The 19385-nt window shown below is 41.3% G+C and overlaps 1 protein-coding gene across 2 annotated transcripts in view; it reads right to left on the reverse strand.

The window, feature by feature from the left end:
* Window positions 1-19385, reverse strand: part of spg11 (SPG11 vesicle trafficking associated, spatacsin) — a 102591-nt gene that overhangs the window by 51912 nt on the left and 31294 nt on the right. For both annotated transcript variants that reach the window (XM_045227174.1, XM_045227173.1), the window contains exons 16-18: window positions 6509-6712; window positions 1417-1523; window positions 507-652 (exon numbers count right to left, since the gene is read on the reverse strand). In XM_045227174.1, the coding sequence (XP_045083109.1) occupies window positions 507-652; window positions 1417-1523; window positions 6509-6712 (457 nt within the window). The remainder of the gene's footprint in view (window positions 1-506; window positions 653-1416; window positions 1524-6508; window positions 6713-19385) is intronic.

Below are 19385 nucleotides of genomic sequence, written 5' to 3' on the forward strand. Positions count from 1 at the left end.
TTCTCTACTTTTGCCACAAACTGGATTAGGCGAACTATTAGAACTTCAGCAACCAGTAAATGGCGGAGCGTTGTTTTTGCATATTGCACCTTTAACCGACTTAATTTGGTTTCAATGCACTGTTGAGTATTCACATAGGAATGAATGGTGTCACGTTATACACGTCATTGGGCATACCCAATAAAAACATGAGCTTTGAAAGTTGGTTGTTTTGTTGTGAGCATTTTACTATACTGTATGAGTCAATAGATGAGGTTTTGTCTTGGATTGATGGAGCTGTTCACCTTTTGGCCAATAGCCTGGTGGAACCAGCCTGATCACCACATTCCAAAAATGGCCACTGTAGGAAATAAAATGAACTTATGCATGAAATTCTAATTTCTAAATGTTTCCTGCCTAGGAAATCGCTGAAGGCAGAATTATAAGGTGAGATACCCTCATGCAGTTATCACATAGCATCACGCAGTTACCATATATAAGGCTTTAGAGGAGAGAGAGGTCCAGACCTGGTCAATGCCACCCGGGGCAAACATGATGGTAGCGAGGGCCAGGAGACTGTGTCCTTCCAGGAGCATGCTGCTAACCATGGCCTGGCTGCCTGGGATGAGGACCTGGGCACTGGTCAGACTGGCCTGAAACACACGCTCTGGATCTACAGGACAGAGACACACAATTATTTTATGGTAATGAATGACTCGTCAAACTACATGTAACACACTTTTCCTTGTCATTATGAAAAAGTTAAAACACAAATACAACTGCATGACATCAGTAGCCTGGTGTTCCAAATAGCATTCCTGCTCTATACCAATAAACCCATCAGTTACATTTTTTATTTAGGATATGCCAATCTAGCAAGCCAGGAAACTGAAAGCAACTCTCCAACAGTGTTTTAGTTCGCTGTTAGCTTGCTAGCCAGTTCAAATGATGACCAGAACAAATCTGGCAATGTTTTGACTGTAGCCAACTTTTATTTTAACAGAAAAAATATCACATTAAGATTATTATTTACAAGGTAACGGCAAGCTAAAAATAGCAAACTTACAGTTGTGAATGTGACAAAATAAAAGCTTTGCATTCTGTCTGAGAAATTTAGAACTTCTTCATGCTGTCAAAGTCAGGTTACCATGACAAAGGTCCCAACGACAGGTTCAAAGTTGAAAATGTTTCATGCCTATGCAACAAGGAAAATGACAGTCGCATCGATGGTCTACAGTCGGCATGAGTATGAATTCAATTTCGTTTTGGCCAACGACACTTGTTGCATTCTAATGGTCTAGAGACATTTCGTAAGACAGACTATAAACAAACCTTAAGGCAGTCTTAAGCACCAACTATAAAACATGACATACCACATAACTATTGTCTATCTATCTATTGTTCCTTTGCATACAGTAGATAGAAAAACTGCCATACCTGAGAGGTCTCTGGTAATCTCTTGCATTTTCACCAGCATTTCAAACCATGGGTGACTTTCATATAGACCATTATCAGCTAGAGCAGGGCAATTCCTGGGTGTCAACCTGATACAGAGAAGGAAAACAAAGATGGAGCATGAGCTATACAAACATACAGTATATTTCTCGAATGCAGTGTCATCTGAGCCGCAAATAGTTTCAATTGGAGATTGTGTTTGACAATTGAAAATACTTTCAAAACCAAGATCAGTAAGCTCCTACAATACAAGCGACATTAGCTGAATCTCAAACTGAACACAAGTCAATCTCAATGGCTAGTTGTCGAGTGATTGAGGGCTCCACTGCACCTTTCGGCAGCCTCTCTACCGAATGGGCATCCTGTGCCAACTTGGCGCCCTTGGCAGCAAGTTCTAACCATGAATCTTGGCGTGTTACCTTGCAACAACATAGCCACTACTAAATAAAAATAAAAATGTTTTATTGTCACATAAACCGGAGCAAATTGTTTTATAGGGTGAGCCATAGCAGTACGGCGCCCCTGGAGCAAATTAGGGTTAAGTGCCTTGCTCAAGGGCACAAAGACAGATTTTTCACCTTGTTAGCTCGGGTATTTGAACCAGCGACCTTTCGGTTACCTGCAGCCCTGAAAAAGAGCCTGAATGTAATTCTTCAAAGCAGCCACCCTTTGCCTTGATGACAGCTTGCACACTCTAGGCATTCTCTCAACCAGCATCATGAGGTAGTCACCTGGAATTCATTTCAATTAACAGGTGTGCCTGTTAAAAGTTAATTTGTGGAATTTCATTCCTTCTTAATGCGTTTGAGCCAATCAGTAGTGTTGTGACAAGGTAGGTGGGGTATACAGAAGATAGCCCTACTTGGTAAAATACCAAATCCATATTATGGCAAGAACAGCTCAAATAAGCAAAGAGAAATGACAGTTCATCATTACTTTAAGACATGAAGGTCAGTTTCTTCAAGTGCAGTCGCAAAAATCATCAAGCGCTATGATGAAACTGGCTCCCATGAGGACCACCACAGGAAAGGAAGACCCAGAGTTACCTCTGCTGCAGAGGATAAGTTCATTAGAGTTAACGGCACCTCGGATTGCAGCCCAAATAAATGCTTCACAGAGTTCAAGTAACAGACACATCTCAACATCAACTGTTCAGAGGAGACTGAGTGAATAAGGCATTCACGATCGGATTGCTGCAAAGAAACCACTACTAAAGGACACAAATAATAAGAAGAAACTTGCTTGTGCCAAGAAACACGAGCAAGGGACATTAGACCGGTGGAAATCTGTCCTTTGGTCTAATGAGTCCAAATTTGAGATTTTTGGTTCCAACCGCCGTGTCTTTGTGAGACGCAGAGAAGGTGAACGGATAATCTCCGCATGTGTGGTTCCCACCGTGAAGCATGGAGGAGGAGGTGTGATGGTGTGGGGGTGCTTTGCTGGTGACACTGTCTGTGACTTATTTAGAATTCAAGGCACACTTAACCAGCATGGCTACCACAGCATTTTGCAGCGATACGCCATCCCATCTGGTTTGCGCTTAGTGGGACTATCATTTTTTTTCAACAGGACAATGACACAAAACACACCTCCAGGCTGTGTAAGGGCTATTTGACCAAGAAGGAGAGTGATGGAGTGCTGCATCAGATGACCTGGCCTCCACAATCACCCAACTACAACCCAATTGAGATGGTTTGGGATGAGTTGGACCGCAGAGTGAAGGAAAAGCAGCCAACAAGTGCTCAGCATATGTGGGAACTCCTTCAAGACTGTTGGAAAAGCATTCCAGGTGAAGCTGGTTGAGAGAATGCCAAGAGTGTGTAAAGCTATCATCAAGGCAAAGGGTGGCTACTTTGAAGAATCTCAAAGATAAAATCTATTTTGATTTGTTTAACACTTTTTTGGTTACTACATGATTCCATATGTGTTATTTCACACAATGTAGAAAATAGTACAAATAAAGAAAAACCCTTGAATGACCCTTTTGACTGGTACTGTATATTACCATTATCTTTTCTACATATACTGAACAAAAATATAAACGCAACATGTAAAGTGTTAGAATGTGACTAATAACAACTAACAACAAATAATAACAAGATAACTAATAATGTAAGCATACTGTGTCCATAATAAGTATATAGGTTGTAGGTTGGGAGCTTTTGTGAAAGAGCACAGTTAGAAAGATATGGCATATAGAAGCAAACCGGAAGGACATCATGAAAATGATCGGAGAGGTTGAAAGTAGAGTTCAGGAGAAAAAACAAACAAAATATAATTCTTGTAAAATTGACTGTGTCCATAAAATGTAGATAGTAGGTATAAGCTGGAAGTAGAGGCCTAAGCATTGTTGTTCACTAGTTTACTCCAAGTAGGGAAAGGGTGGTGGGTTGGAAAGTAATAAAGGGGAATATATATATATATTTTTTTTAAAGGATATGTATGTGTATGTACAGTGGGGAGAACAAGTATTTGATACACTGCAGATTTTGCAGGTTTCCCCACCATGGGGCACTCTGTTCACAGCGCTGACATCAGCAAACTGCTCGCTCACACGACGCCATACACATGGTCTGCGGTTGTGAGGACGGTTGGATGAACTGCCAAATTCTATAAAACGACATTGAAGGAGGCTTATGGTAGAGAAATGAAAATGTAATTATCTGGCAACAGCTCTGGTGGACATTTCTGCAGTCAGCATGCCAATTGCACACTCCCTCAAAACTTCAGACATCTGTCCCATTGTTTTGTGTGACAAGTAGCCTTTTATTGTCCCCAGCACAAGGTGCACCTGTGTAATGATCATGCTGTTTAATCAGCTTCTTGATATGCCACACCTGTCAGGTGGATGGATTATCGTGGCAAAAGAGAAATGCTCACTAACAGGGATGTAAACAAATTTGTGCCAAAAATTTCAGCTAAATAAGCTTTTTGTGCGTATGGAAAATGTCTCAGATCTTTTATTTCAGCTCATGAAACATGGGAGCAACACTTTACATGTTGCGTTTATATTTTTGTTCAGTGTATATTGTTTGTATGTGTTCGGCTTTGTAGATTGTTTATTTGTCTGTCTTAGCTGAAATCATTCTGTACAAGGTAAAGTATATTTGTCCAGGCCTCAATTGTTCTTTGACTAGCACCATTATTCTCACTGCGGATAATTCACGTTAAAATACACGTTATTATACACAACAATATACGAAAAGCTAAATACAATCATAAAAAACAGACACATTCTTCAGTAAAAAGGTCCCCTAACAACCGTCTGAAAGAGGCACCAATTTCTACCATTTTAAAGTGTACTGTAGATCATTTCACACATAAGGTGCAAAGAAATTAAAGGCTGATTTACCTAACTGAATATTTACATTCATGCACTTCAACATGATTTTGTCCCAGAAACATTTAACTGCAGGGCACTCCCACATCAGATTAGTTTATTTTACCATTGCCATTACCATTACCATTGCTGGAGGTACTGTATTGTGCACTGATCTGTCCCTTGTTTTTCAATATTTTTTTAGATAAATAACTTGTTCTAAGCTGTAAAATTCTTATGTATTATAATCATTTTCCATGTTAGCATGTATTGTGATGGTTTATTTGGACTTCTGTCCAGTAAATGTTACTTTATGGACATTTAGCATTTCGCTTCTATGCGAGCTAGCTCCGCCCACTGTGTATTATGGGTTATGCTAGCTACAGTGGGGATAACAAGTATTTGATACACTGCCGATTTTGCAGGTTTTCCTACTTACAAAGCATGTAGAGGTCTGTAATTTTTATCATAGGTACACTTCAACTGTGAGAGACGGAATCTAAAAAAAATCCAGAAAATCACATTGTATGATTTGTAAGTCATTAATTTGCATTTTATTGCATGACATAAGTATTTGATCACCTACCAACCAGTAAGAATTCCGGCTCTCACAGACCTGTTAGTTTTTCTTTAAGAAGCCCTCCTGTTCTCCACTCATTACCTGTATTAACTGCACCTGTTTGAACTCGTTACCTGTATAAAAGACACTTGTCCACACACTCAATCAAACAGACTCCAACCTCTCCACAATGGCCAAGACCAGAGAGCTGTGTAAGGACATCAGGGATAAAATTGTAGACCTGCACAAGGCTGGGATGGGCTACAGGACAATAGGCAAGCAGCTTGGTGAGAAGGCAACAACTGTTGGCGCAATTATTAGAAAATGGAAGAAGTTCAAGATGACGGTCAATCACCCTCGGTCTGGGGCTCCATGCAAGATCTCACCTCGTGGGGCATCAATGATCATGAGGAAGGTGAGGGATCAGCCCAGAACTACACGGCAGGACCTGGTCAATGACCTGAAGAGAGCTGGGACCACAGTCTCAAAGAAAACCATTAGTAACACACTACGCCGTCATGGATTTAAATCCTGCAGCGCACGCAAGGTCCCCCTGCTCAAGCCAGCGCATGTCCAGGCCCATCTGAAGTTTGCCAATGACCATCTGGATGATCCAGCGGAGGAATGGGAGAAGGTCATGTGGTCTGATGAGACAAAAATAGAGCTTTTTGGTCTAAACTCCACTCGCCTTGTTTGGAGGAAGAAGAAGGATGAGTACAACCCCAAGAACACCATCCCAACCGTGAAGCATGGAGGGGGAAACATCATTCTTTGGGGATGCTTTTCTGCAAAGGGGACAGGACGACTGCACCGTATTGAGGGGAGGATGGATGGGGCCATGTATCGCGAGATCTTGGCCAACAACCTCCTTCCCTCGGTAAGAGCATTGAAGATGGGTCATGGCTGGGTCTTCCATCTCACTGAAAAATTGTTGTCAGCACCGACTGTGCGAATACTGCATTTACAATGGCCTCCTGTCCAGACCAGCGTGTCACAGCTCTCCTTCGCTGTGAGTCGAGTGACTCGGGTCAGCCAGGCTATCGCAGCGATTCTCACTGAAAAATGTTTGGCAACACTGAACACATCAGCAAGTGGCCACTCGAGAGAAAGGGCTCAGAGGCCAAGTGTTCGGTTTGAGATTCAGTCATAGCCTCCTAGCGAATAGTCATGAAATATTGATTGTCCCTTTCCCTTACCTGTTGTGCTCCAGGTAGGTGTAGAGCAGGTAGCGAAGGCCGTTGTCCAGGCAGTGGTGGATGAAGCGTGTGTGGAAGTCGTGTCCCTGAGGGGAGCGGTACTGGGGCACGGGTGGGCTGGCCTGCATTACCCCGCCTGCCTGGCCCAGCCTCCACAGCAGCTGCTCAAAATCAGCCATCTCGGCCTGGATGAACACTCCTCTCCTGCAAAGAGAGTGGTGGGTGATGGAGGTTACATTTACATTTTACATTTTAGTCATTTAGCAGACGCTCTTAACCAGAGCGACTTACAGTTAGTGAGTGCATACATTTTTTTTTTTCATACTGTTACCAGCTAACATAGCTTTTTTACATAGTTAGTGTAATATACCGTATATGACTATTCATGACATGTATTCAGCAGTGTAGGGTGCAATACCGGTTTGGCCACAGGAGGCCGAAATGTGCCTATATTTTATGTGGTGAGGTTGCTTCTCTGCTTCTACTATGGTGGGCTCGCAAGTAAGCCTACTAATCCAGTACGAAGCACTTGCATAGAACACATTTTTTATCTTTATTTTGTGCCTTCAGAAAGTATTCATACCCCTTGACTTATCGCACATCTTGTTGTGTTACAGCCTGAATTCAAAATGGATTACATTAAGGGTTTTTTCTCACCCATCTACACACAATACCCCATAATGATAAAGTGAAAACATGTTTTTAGATTTTTTTGCAATTTTATTGAAAAATCAGATAAAGAAATCTCATTTACATAAGTATTCACACCGCTGCGACAATACATGTTAGAATGACCTTCGGCAGCGATTACAGCTGTGAATCTTTCTGGGTAAGTCTCTAAAGCCTTTTTCACATTGGCAGTTAGAAGGGACTCAAATCTATGTTTTTTGCATAACCGATTCAAATCTGTTATTTTTCCTGCAGTCTGAACAACAAAAAAGGAATGGAATCGGATATTTCAAGCAACATTTCATATCAGTTTCGTAGGTGGTTTGAAGTTAGATACTAATCTGATTCCTGGCCATGCGACTTGTGTCTGAATGGTCAAATCTGATTTATTTGCCCTGAAGTGTATTTTAGACGTTTATTTGGCATATGTTGTTTGTTGCTAGGTACTCTGTTGACAGTTTGACAAGAACGTGGTAGCTAATTAGCTTGTTAATTGTTTAGAAACAAATTAGTGAATGTGCTAGAAAGCTAATCAGCCACCTAGCTAGCTAGTTGACTGCTGTGGCTAGCCAAAAATGACTCACTTTGAAAGTTGGATCATCTTATCCTTTGAGGCTTTAAAAAAGTGTTCTTACATTATGATTTTGAACATTCAAAACAACTGGCAAATGTCCATGGCAGGCATTGATGTCACCTAAGCTTGCTACATAACTTCTGAGTGATAGGAACCACGAGCACCACCACCAATCAACCTACACCACCGCGCGCACACCAGTCATTACTATGACAACTAGCGTATCCATGTCAGCAAATGACTGCTGTCTGAACATACACAAATCCGATTTGGTCACTTGTTACTTGCTGTTTGGACAGGCAGTATTCTCAAACGGATTTGAAAAACAAAACTGATTTGAGCATTAAGGCCTGCAGCGTGAACAAGGTTTAAGAGCTTTGCACACCTGGATTGTGCAATATTTGCACATTATGATTTTTTTAATTCTTCAAGATCTGTCAAGTTGGTTGTTGATCATTGCTAGACAGCCATTCTTAACTTTTGCCATAGGTTTCCAAGCCGATTTAAGTGAAAACTGTAACTAGGCCACTCAGGAACATTCAATGTCATCTTGGTAAGCAACTCCAGCGTATATTTGGCCTTGTATTTTAGGTTATTTTCCTGCTGAAAGGTGAATTTGTCTCCCAGTGTCTGTTGGAAAGCAGACTGAACCCGGTTTTCCTCTGGGGGTTTTTATCCTAAAAAAAGGACCTAGTCCTTGCAGATGAAAAGCATACCCATAACATGATACAGCCACCACCATGCTTGAATATATGAAGAGTACTACTCAGTGATGTGTTGTTGGATTTGCCCCAAACATAACACTTTGTATTCAGGACATAAAGTTAATTTCTTAGCCTATTTTTTTGGAGTTTTACTTTAGTGGGTAATTTTTATTCTGTAAAGGCTTCATTCTTTTCACTCTGTCATTTAGGTTAGTATTCTGGAGTAACTACAATGTTGTTGTTCCATCCTCAGATTTCTCCTATCACAGCCATTAAACTCTGTAAATGTTTTAAAGTCACCATTGGCCTCATGGTGAAATCCCTGAGCAGTTTCCTCTGGCAACCGAGTTAGGAAGGACACCTGTATCTTTGTAGTGAATGGGTGTATTGATACACCATCCAAAGCCTAATTAATAACTTCACCATGCTCAAAGGGATATTTAATGTCTGCGTTTTTGTATTTTTACCCATCTAACAATAGGTGCCCTTCTTTGCGAGGCATTGGAAAGCCTCCCTGGTCTTTGTGGTTGAATCTATGTTTGAAATTCACTGCTCGACCGACTGAGTATCCTTACAGATAATTGTATGTGTGGGGTACAGAGATGAGGTAGTCATAAAAAATTTTAAACACTATTATTGCACACAGAATGAGTCCATGCAACTTATTATGTGACTTGTTAAGCAAATCTGTACTCCTGAACTTATTTAGGCTTGCCATAACAAAGGGGTTGAATTCCTCCAGCATCTTCACAAGATCCTTTGCTGTTGTTCTGGGGTTGAGACATTTCAGCTTTTCATTTTTAATTAATTTGTAAAAATTTCTAAAAGCATAATTCCACTTTGACATTATGGGGTATTGTATTATGGGGTATTGTGTGTATGCCAATGACACAAAATCTCAATTGAATCCATTTTACATACAGGCTGTAAGACAACAACATTTTGAAAAGTCAAGGGGTGTGAATACTTTCTGAAGTGTAACACTAGCCTGGTAGCTTAGCAGATAGCTAGCTAACATCATAGTGACTCAGCTGAACGTGAAGCCCTATCTGTGGTGAGTGGTGACTCTCCCTTAATGGACGTTGCCTCCTAACTGTTGTTCCAGGGTCAGTTTTGATCTTAATCTCCAATGTTTACAGATAGTATTTACTGTATATAGACAGGTGTGTGCCTTTCCAAATCATGTCCAAACAATTGGATTTACCACAGGTAGACTCCAATCAAGTTGTAGAAACATCTCAAGGATGGTCAATGGAAACAGGATGCACCGGAGTTCAATTTCGAGTCTCATAGCAAAGGGTCTGAATACTTATGTAAATAAGGTATTTCTGTTTTTTTATACATTTGCAAAAATGTATAAAAACTTGTTTTCACTGTCATTATGGGGTATTGTGTGTAGATTCATGAGTTAAAAAACATTGTAATCCATTTTAGAATAAGGCTGTAACGTAACAAAATGTGGAAAAAGGGAAAATATCTGAATACTTTCCGAATGCACTGTACATAGACAGATGTATAGTTAATCTCGGAAAACTCAGAATTTTAGACATTCCACCACAACATGCATTATCAAGCATTTCACATACACACTACGTGACCAAAAGTATGTGGACACCTGCTTGTCGAACATCTCATTCAGACATCATGGGCATTAATATGGAGTTGGTCCCCCGTTTGCTGCTATAACAGCCTCCACTCTTCTGGGAAGGCTTTCCAATAGATGTTGGAACATTGCTGCGGGGACTTGATTCCATACAGCCACAAGAGCATTAGTGAGGTCAAGCACTAATGTTGGGCGATTGGTCCTGGCTCGCAGTCGGCGTTCCAATTCATCCCAAAGGTGTTCGATGGGGTTGAGGTCAGGGCTTTGTGCAGGCCTGTCAAGTTATTCCACACTGATCTCGACAAACCATTTCTAAATGGACCTCGCTTTGTGCACAGGGGCATTGTCATGCTGAAACAGGAAAGGGCATTCCCCAAACTGTTCCCACGAAGTTAGAAGCACAGAATCATCTAGAATGTCATTGTATGCTTCATCGTTAAGATGTCCCTTTACTGGAACTAAGGGGCCTAGCCCGAACCATGAAAAACAGCCCCAGACCATTATTCCTCCTCCACCAAACTTTACAGTTGCACTATGCATTGGGGCAGGTAGCGTATTCCTGGCATTCGCCAAACCCAGATTCGTCCATCGGACTGCCAGATGGTGATGCGTGATTCATCACTCCAGAGAACGCGTTTCCACTGCTTCCACAATGGCGGCGAGCTTTACACCACTCCAGCCTACACTTGGCATTGCGCATGGTGATCTTAGGCTTGTGTGCAGCTGCTCGGCCATGGAAACGCATTTCACAAAGCTTCAGACGAACAGTTCTTGTGCTGACGTTGCATCCAGAGGCAGTTTGGAACTCGGTAGTGAGTGTTGCAAACGAGGACAGATGATTTTTACATGCTTCAGCGATCCCGTTCTGTGACGTTGTGTGGCCTACCACTTCGCAGCTGAGCCATTGTTGCTTCTAGATGTTTCCACTTCACTTACAGTTGACCGGGGAGGGGGGTGGGGGAGTCTACTATCAAAATGTCTCCCGAGTGGCGCAGTGGTCTAAGGCACTGCATCGCAGTGCTAGCTGTGCCACTAGAGATCCTGGTTCGAATCCAGGCTCTGTCGTAGCCGGCCGTGACCGGGAGACCCATGGGGCGGCGCACAATTGGCCCAGCGTCGTCCAGGGTAGGGGAGGGAATGGCCGGCAGGGATGTTGGTAGAGCATGGCGTTTGCAACGCCAGGGTTGTGGGTTCGATTCCCGCGGGGGGCCAGTATGAAAAATAAATAAAAAATAAAAAATGCACTCACTAACTGTAAGTCGCTCTGGATAAGAGCGTCTGCTAAATGACAAAAAAAATGTAAAAAAAAAAAAAGTTAAAACTATCATTAAATGTAGATAATGAAACATTTACATATGTTGGCCATCAAGTATTAATTCCGATGCTACCGTAGCCTACCATTTGATGCAATACATATTTTAAAATGACGTGATCACTGTCAATTTGTGCAATATCTGTTGCTGTTGTAGCCTAATATTTCAATTGCTTTAGTGTTGTCATGCAACTATTAATGGCCATGTTTAGTTTAAATTTAAAATTATAAATTTTGATCATCATGATCACAGCTCTATCACAAATCAAATTGCCACTCCGCTGTTAGAATGCATTAGACCTATGGCAACTTCCGATTAGACTAGGTAAAAACACTTGTTTTTGACAAGATTATTCACTTCATGGCATATAGTTCATGGTCGTCTGTAGCGCAGTTGGTAGAGCATGGTGCTTGCAATGCCAGGATAGTGGGTTCGATTCCCGGGACCACCCATACATAAAATGTATGTATGCATGACTAAGTCGCTTTGGATAAAAGAATACATTTTTATATTATATTATATTATATTGGCTAGGCTACAGCCCTGCCTATCTTATTCAGCAATTGTAGTTACCAGCAGTAATTCCTTTTATAAACGGCAAAGCTCTCAGTATAGTGATGCAGGTGTTCAGATGTTGTACACATGAAATTGTGTAATTCTGAACTTTATTCGCAACGTCATATTCCATTTGGTGCAACTCAAGCGGTTTCTTCTACTAGTTGTGCTGCACGGGGTACACAGAGAAGCGGCATAGCCGGTACGGGAAACCGCTCGAGTCGCACCAAAACAAAAAGCGTCCCAGAGACGCTACGATACCATGGTACTCCCTAAAAACATGCCACTTCTCCCCAAGGGCGGTGTCACACGTCACAGTGAGCATGATCCATTTCCGATGCACCAAGACCAAATACCAGTTGTGCTTGAACATTTTATGAATAATACAAAACACGTTCAACATTTCAAAAATGTAACTAAAACATTTTCATTCAAATGAGTGACATAGACCGAGTACCTGCTTTTGACAAGTTTGCTGAGATGTGCTGGTTTATGCTAGCTTGATCAGTCTTCTCTATGCTGTTCATAGTCATAAGCCTCAACTAAAGCCTGTTCTGTTCAATGGTCATCGTGTTTCCATTCATTAGGCTACTACAACATTGAAAGTCTGAGTGATAGTAAGAGCCAATAAAAGCACATAAGCGTAGCTCACAACTGTAGCCAAGCTGATTATTATTGATGATTTCTTATCAATGAATACATTGCACTTAACTTCTGTAATAGAAAATTAGAGCAAGGAGTTTGGCAAGCAGTAGCCTAACACCACAGAGTTTTCAAATAATATGCCATTTAGCAGACGATTTTATCCAAAGCGACTTACAGTCATGTGTGCATTCATTTTTACGTATGGGTACCCTGGCGTTACAAGCGCCATGCTCTACCAATTGAGCTACTCTGAATATGGACATTTTAACCTATGTTTTTATATTGCGTTACAATTTATCACATTGATATGAAACCGTTACTCTTTGGCATGTATTAATTGATATTAGAAAGGGTGCGCAAAAAATTGGGCCATGGTACCACTATTATTTTTAACATAATCAATATGGCTGCCAATACTGAATCAGATTTTAGAAAGGTGATATTACTGTTCAATATTTTTTGCCATTTATAATCGAAAATCTTGTGTGTTTGTGAGTAGTGGACCAGTCTTGAACAATATGCCATTATATTTCATAAGCAACCTGTCCAAAGTGGCAGAACTGGCCTGGAAACACCAAAAATCTAGCTTTAAACCACAGAAATCTTGTTGAACTGCTACATGAACCACTTTAACAAATATCTTTAAAAGGTTAAAAACATGTTATCAAGCTTAAAAATTGCCAACACACCCTAGGACAGGGGTGTCAAACGTACGGCCCGCGGGCCGGATCAGGCCCGCAAACGGGTTTAATCCGGCCCGCGAGATGATAAAAAAAAATATATATATTGTAAAGTATAAAAATGCGCTGCAATTTTTCAATAAAATAAACTGCTGCTCCAATTGCGTCCACTGGATGACGCAATAGCAATTGTGTTAAGCAAGCAAATTGTTTATACCGGGGCAGAGCAAGTAGGTCAAGCACGTGCAGCCAATGAGCTACTTTGTTTTGCCCGCAATATTTATTACGGCTTCTACTTTTAACATTATGTGCTTTGGCACCCTCATTGCCCCAATATGTCTCGGTCAAAAAAGAGAAAAGTGGACGCAGAGTGCAGAGTGTTCCAAGAAAAATGGTCATCCTATTTATTCACGGAATTGAATGGGAAAGCTGTATGTTTGGTGTGTTCAGAGCATGTTGCAGTGCTGAAAGAATATAACCTTCGTCGCCACTATGTGAGTCTTCATGCCGACAAATATGACAACTTTCAAGGACAGCGGAGATGAGAGAAGGTGAATGAACTGTTGGCAGGTCTGAAGAAACAGCAGTCTGTGTTTACTCACAGCCGAGACATCAGTGACGCTGCAGTGAAAGCTAGCTACCTCATTGCTAATGAAATCGCAGTGGCTTCAAAACCATTTAGTGAGGGTGAATTTGTAAAAACATGCATGATGAAGGCAGCGGAGATTGTGTGCCCTGAAAAGCGGCAGGCTTTTGCAAATATCAGCCTGACAAGAAACACAGTTGCAGACAGGATTTCCGATCTTTCAGTGGATTTGGACAGCCAGTTGAAGCAAAAAGTAAAGTCATTTATTGCGTTTTTCGGTTGCAATTGATGAAAGCACGGACATTACAGATGTTGCACAACTGGCCATTTTCATCCGCGGAGTTGATGACACATTGACCGTCACCGAGGAGTTCGTGGAGTTGGTGCCGATGACAGATACAACGACAGCAGCTGATATTTTTACCGCACTCGTCGGGCGCGCTGGACAGGGTCGGAGTGGACTGGTCCCGCGCTGTCAGCCTGGCTACAGATGGTGCGCCCTCAATGATCAGGAAAAAAGCAGGCGTTGTGACAAAGTTCAGAGAGAAAGTGCAATCTGCAAATGGAGGATGTGATTTTTGACTTTTCACTGTATTTTGCACCAGGAGGCTTTGTGTTGCAAGTCATTAAAGATGGATAACGTCATGAAGGTGGTCATCCAAACTGTTAATTTCATCCGATCCAGAAGCCTGAATCACCGTCAGTTTGACAGCCTTCTCAGAGAGAAAGACCACATCTATGGCCTGCCATACCACACTGAGGTAAGATGGTTAAGCCGAGGTGCTGTGCTGAGGCGTTTCTTTGATTTACGAGAAGAAATTGAACAGTTCATGGAAGAAAAGGGCAAACCAGTGTTAGAATTTCATTCCGCAGAATGGATGCAGGACCTTGCATTTATGGTGGATGTTACAGAGCACCTGAATAACTTGAACAAACAGCTGCAAGGGCGCAACAAAGTTGTCACGCAGTATTATGACAGCATACGTTCTTTCAAGTTGAAGCTGTCATTGTGGGAGACGCAACTTGCTGGTGGTGATGCAGCTCACTTCCCCTGTCTGAAAAATGTGTGCGCGACCCAACATGTGGCAGACATGAAGCGGTTCAAAGATAAAATAACGGGACTGTTACGGGAGTTTGAGCAACGCTTTCAGATTTATGTTGATGTTTTTATGTTGATGTGCTATTGTTTTTAATTGATTTTATTTGTATATTTAACCTATTCTTGACTCTGTGGTTCTTGCACTTGTTTGGGGAACAGGATTTCATTATTTTTATCTACATTTCTGCCTGAGAAATGACACCCTGATATAGTTCTGTGATCTGTGAAACAGTTCTGTTAATCACTGAGGCATTGTGTGTTTGTGTGTTCTTTTTCTTTAGAATTTTCAAATAAACTTGACGTGTTTTATGATTAATAGTGATGTTGTGCTTGTACTATTTTGGACACACTGTCCTCAGGCTCCAGCTTTATGTTGTATGTTGATCGTATTAAAACAAAGAAAACAATCTGAAGTTGTTGTTTTTAAGTTATATATACCATGATTTTTCCGGTCCGGCCCACTTGGGAATAGATTTTCCTCCATGTGGCCCCTGAGCTAAAATGAGTTTGACACCCCTGCCCTAGGAGATACATTATGTAGCTAATTGATTGAGAACATGTAATTTCATGGTCATTCTGTCAACAAATGCTAGCCACAGATTTTGTTCACTTAAAATGTTAGTCTTGTTGGTTAGCTAGCTAAAGGTATACAACAGTCAACATATAATATTAATTCTAGATACTGTAGCTACCCAGCTAACGTCCTGAGGGAAAATGGTAAGGGACCAACAGGGAACGTTGTAAGGTCCTGGGTATCCATATGCTGGAGTGGCAGCACACTTGACCAAAACCAGGCACAGTGATCAAGTTACTTTACTTTCATTGTCAAAATTCCTGAAAGATGCTTGGCTGTTGGAGTCCACATGCACTTCCTTTCATACATGGAAAGCAGGTATCCAACCTTCCAGCTCTGGAACATTGTTCTTGAATTTGAAAGACTGGTGATGATTTTTGTCCGTACAAACAGAACTAGAGATTTTCTTCTTCATGTTGGAACATTAGAGGCCTTGGTTATTTGCACTGGACAGAACAAACTATGCAAGTTGGATTCCTATCGACATTTGAGACATGAAAGCTCTACCAGCTAACATCAGAAAAATCCTCAGACTTCTGGGTCCTGCCAAAAACACAAAACAAGTTCTAATGCATGCCACTTGACCAAGCCCATGTGCAAAACCATTAGCTGGTAAAAGGAACAGGGGAAGCCATTGTTCTAACAAAGAACCCCACTGCCTTCTGGAGATGGATGGTAGCAGGACCTGAGCAGGACATACTACTGGTTGATTTTGAATCCCAGCTTTTGAATGTAGTGTCCCCTTTTAACACAAAACCTTCAACACGAGCAAAGTTCATCACACCAGAAAAAACAAGAAAAAAACAAGTGGCCAGCTTGTGCAACACAATCTCAAGCAAGGGGATTCCATTCCTAGATAAATGTCCAGAGCTTCTGGTTTTGGATACACGCAATTGTGCAAGCAAAGATTTCATTACCATTGTCTGCACCATTGAGAAACTCGGCACTTCTCAATATCTCAAGGAAGTCATTGTGGATAGGAACACATCCATCAATCAGAGCATTAAGAGGAAAAATGTACCACTGTTTAAAAATGCTAAGGCAAGGCCAGTCACAAAAGAGAAAAAGCAAATATCAGCATTAAAAAGTGATTGTACACTTTTCAACTTTACATTGAGAGCAAGTTCCGAGATGGAAACCTGGACAAGTTTTTCTCTCATGAGAATAACCCATGTCCTCCAATCCTTACAAATACCAGAATGCTTAACCTGCCAATCCAAAAATCTGATCTGCTAGGCCTGATCGCTGTAGACTATGCACTCTTCTTTTGATGCCAAAATCATTGACACATTTGGCGAATATGGCAGTAGTGTCTTCCTGCCTTGGGTAGAGCACCAGTTGAAAAACTGCAATAGAAACAATAGTGTGGGACACTCAACGAGAGAGAAGCGAGGAAAAGGCATCCAATAGAAAGTTGGGTGACAACCAAGCTTCCATGTAGTTTCTCTGACTTTCTCCGAAATCCTACTAACAAACAGGAGCTTTTCAAAATGTTGACACAGACGGTGTGTACCAATGAATTTGAAGATGGAAAAGAGATCTATGTTACAACTGATAAGTCTGTGGTGTCAAAGGGGTCTCTGACATCAATGCCAGAATGTGACCATGAAGAGGCAGACACTAGAGTATGCCTTCATCTTAAGGATGCCCTTCAAAAGGGTTACCATTTGAACCATAATCATTTGAACAGTGGATACAGACCTCATTGCTGGGCTGTTCTTCTATCTTACCAAGGATTATCCAACCATAAAGCTGTGGGTTGCTTTTGGTATGGGTAAAAACTACCAGGAGATTTGCATCAACACCATTTGCGAAAAGCTTGTAATGCACAAGAGTTTGGCTTTGCCAGGCTTCCATGCAGTTTCATGGAAAGGGCAAAAGGACAGCGTGGAGTGCATTGAAGCCATTTCCAGAGGTGACTGAGGCCTTTGTTTCCATTGCAGCTGAACCATTTCAACCCTTTGATCTGGATTCGTCCACTTTCACATTGATTGACAGATACACCTGTGTTCTCTATGACAAGTTTCCTTGTGGCTCAGTTGGAAGAGCATGGCGCTTGCAACGCCAGGGTTCCATGAGGGACCAGTATGAAAATGTATGCTCTGGATAAGAGCGTCTGCTAAATGACTAAAATTTTTTGATTTAGTAGGATCCCCATTAGCCGACGCCAGTGGCGACAGCAAGTCTTACTGGGGTCCGACATTACAGACAAAATACTTTACAATTTAAAAACATTAACATGTAGTGAATGTCTGTGTGTGCATCTATCTGTTACACATACATGTCAGTACATACACACAACAAGTAGGTCACATGGGGGAGAGGTGTTGTGCATTGAGGTGTTGTTTTATTAGTTTTTTTAAACAAAGTTAGCTATATAAGATGGAAGGGAGTTCCATGCACTCATGGCTCTGTATAATACTGTATGTTTCCTTGAATTTGTTCTGGACCTGGGGACTGTGAAAAGACCCCTGGTGGCATGTCTGGTGAGGTAAGTGTGTGTGTCACTGCTGTGTGTAAGTTGACTATGCAAACAATTTCAAATTTCCAACACATTAATGTTTCTTCTAAAAACAAGAAGTGCCACAGTCAGTCTTTCCTCAACTCTCAGCCAACAGAGACTGGCATGCATAGTATTAATATTAGCCCTCTGATTACAATGAAGAGCAAGATGTGCCGCTCTGTTATGGGCCAGCTGCAGCTTAACTAGTTCTTTCTTTGCAGCACTTGACCATATGACTGGACAATAATCAAGATTAAATAAAACTAGAGCCTGCAGGACTTGGTTTGTGGATTGCGGTATCAAAAAAGCAGAGCATCACTTTATTACGGACAGACCTCTCCCCATCTTTACAACCATTGAATCTATATGTTTTAACCATGACAGTTTACAATCTAAGGTAACACCAAGTAATTGAGTCTCCTCAACTTGTTCAACAGCAACACCATTCATTACCAGATTCAGCTGAGATCTAGAACTTAGGGAATAATTTGTACCAAATGTTCAGGACCAGTTTATTACTGACCACCCATTCCAAAACAGACTGCAACTCTTTGTTAAGGGTTTCAGTGACTTCATTAGCTGTGGTTGCTGATGCGTATATGGTTGATTCATCAGCATACATGGACACACATGCTTTGTTTAATGCCAGTGTCAGGTCATTGATAAAAATAGAAAAGAGTAGAAGACCTAGAGAGCTGCCCTGTGGTACACCACACTTTACAAGTTTGACAGAGAAGCTTCCATTAAAGAAAACCCTCTGAGTTATATTAGATAGATAGTTCTGAAACCAGGATATGGCAGCGGTTGAAAAGCCATAACACAAACATTTTCTCAACAACAGGTTATGATCAATAATATTGAAGGCTGCACTGAAATCTAACAGTACAGCTCCCACAATCTTCTTATTATCAATCTATTTCAACCAATCATCAGTCATTTGTGTCGGTGCAGTACATGTTGAGTGCCCTTCTAAGCATGCTGAAAGTATGTTGTTAATTTGTTAACTGAGAGAAATAGCTGAGAAATAGCATTGTATTTGGTCAAACACAATTTTTTCCAACAGTTTGCTAAGAGCTGGCAGCAAGCTGATAGGTCTGCTGTTAGAACCAGTAAAGGCCGCTTTACCGCTCTTGGGTAGCGCAATGACTTTGGCTTCCCTCCAGGCCTGATGACAAAAATACTTTATTCTAGGCTCAGATTAAAGATATGACAGATAGGAGTGGCTATAGAGTCAGCTACTATCCTCAGTAGCTTTCCATCTAAGTTGTCAATGCCAGGAGGTTTGTCATTATTGATTAAAAATAAATAAAAAAATCCACCTCTCCCACATTAACGTTATTTGTTTTTTTATGCCTAAATTTGCCCACTTTGC

This window comes from Coregonus clupeaformis, chromosome 19 (genome assembly GCF_020615455.1).
Source record: "Coregonus clupeaformis isolate EN_2021a chromosome 19, ASM2061545v1, whole genome shotgun sequence".
Classification (NCBI taxonomy): Eukaryota; Metazoa; Chordata; class Actinopteri; order Salmoniformes; family Salmonidae; genus Coregonus; species Coregonus clupeaformis.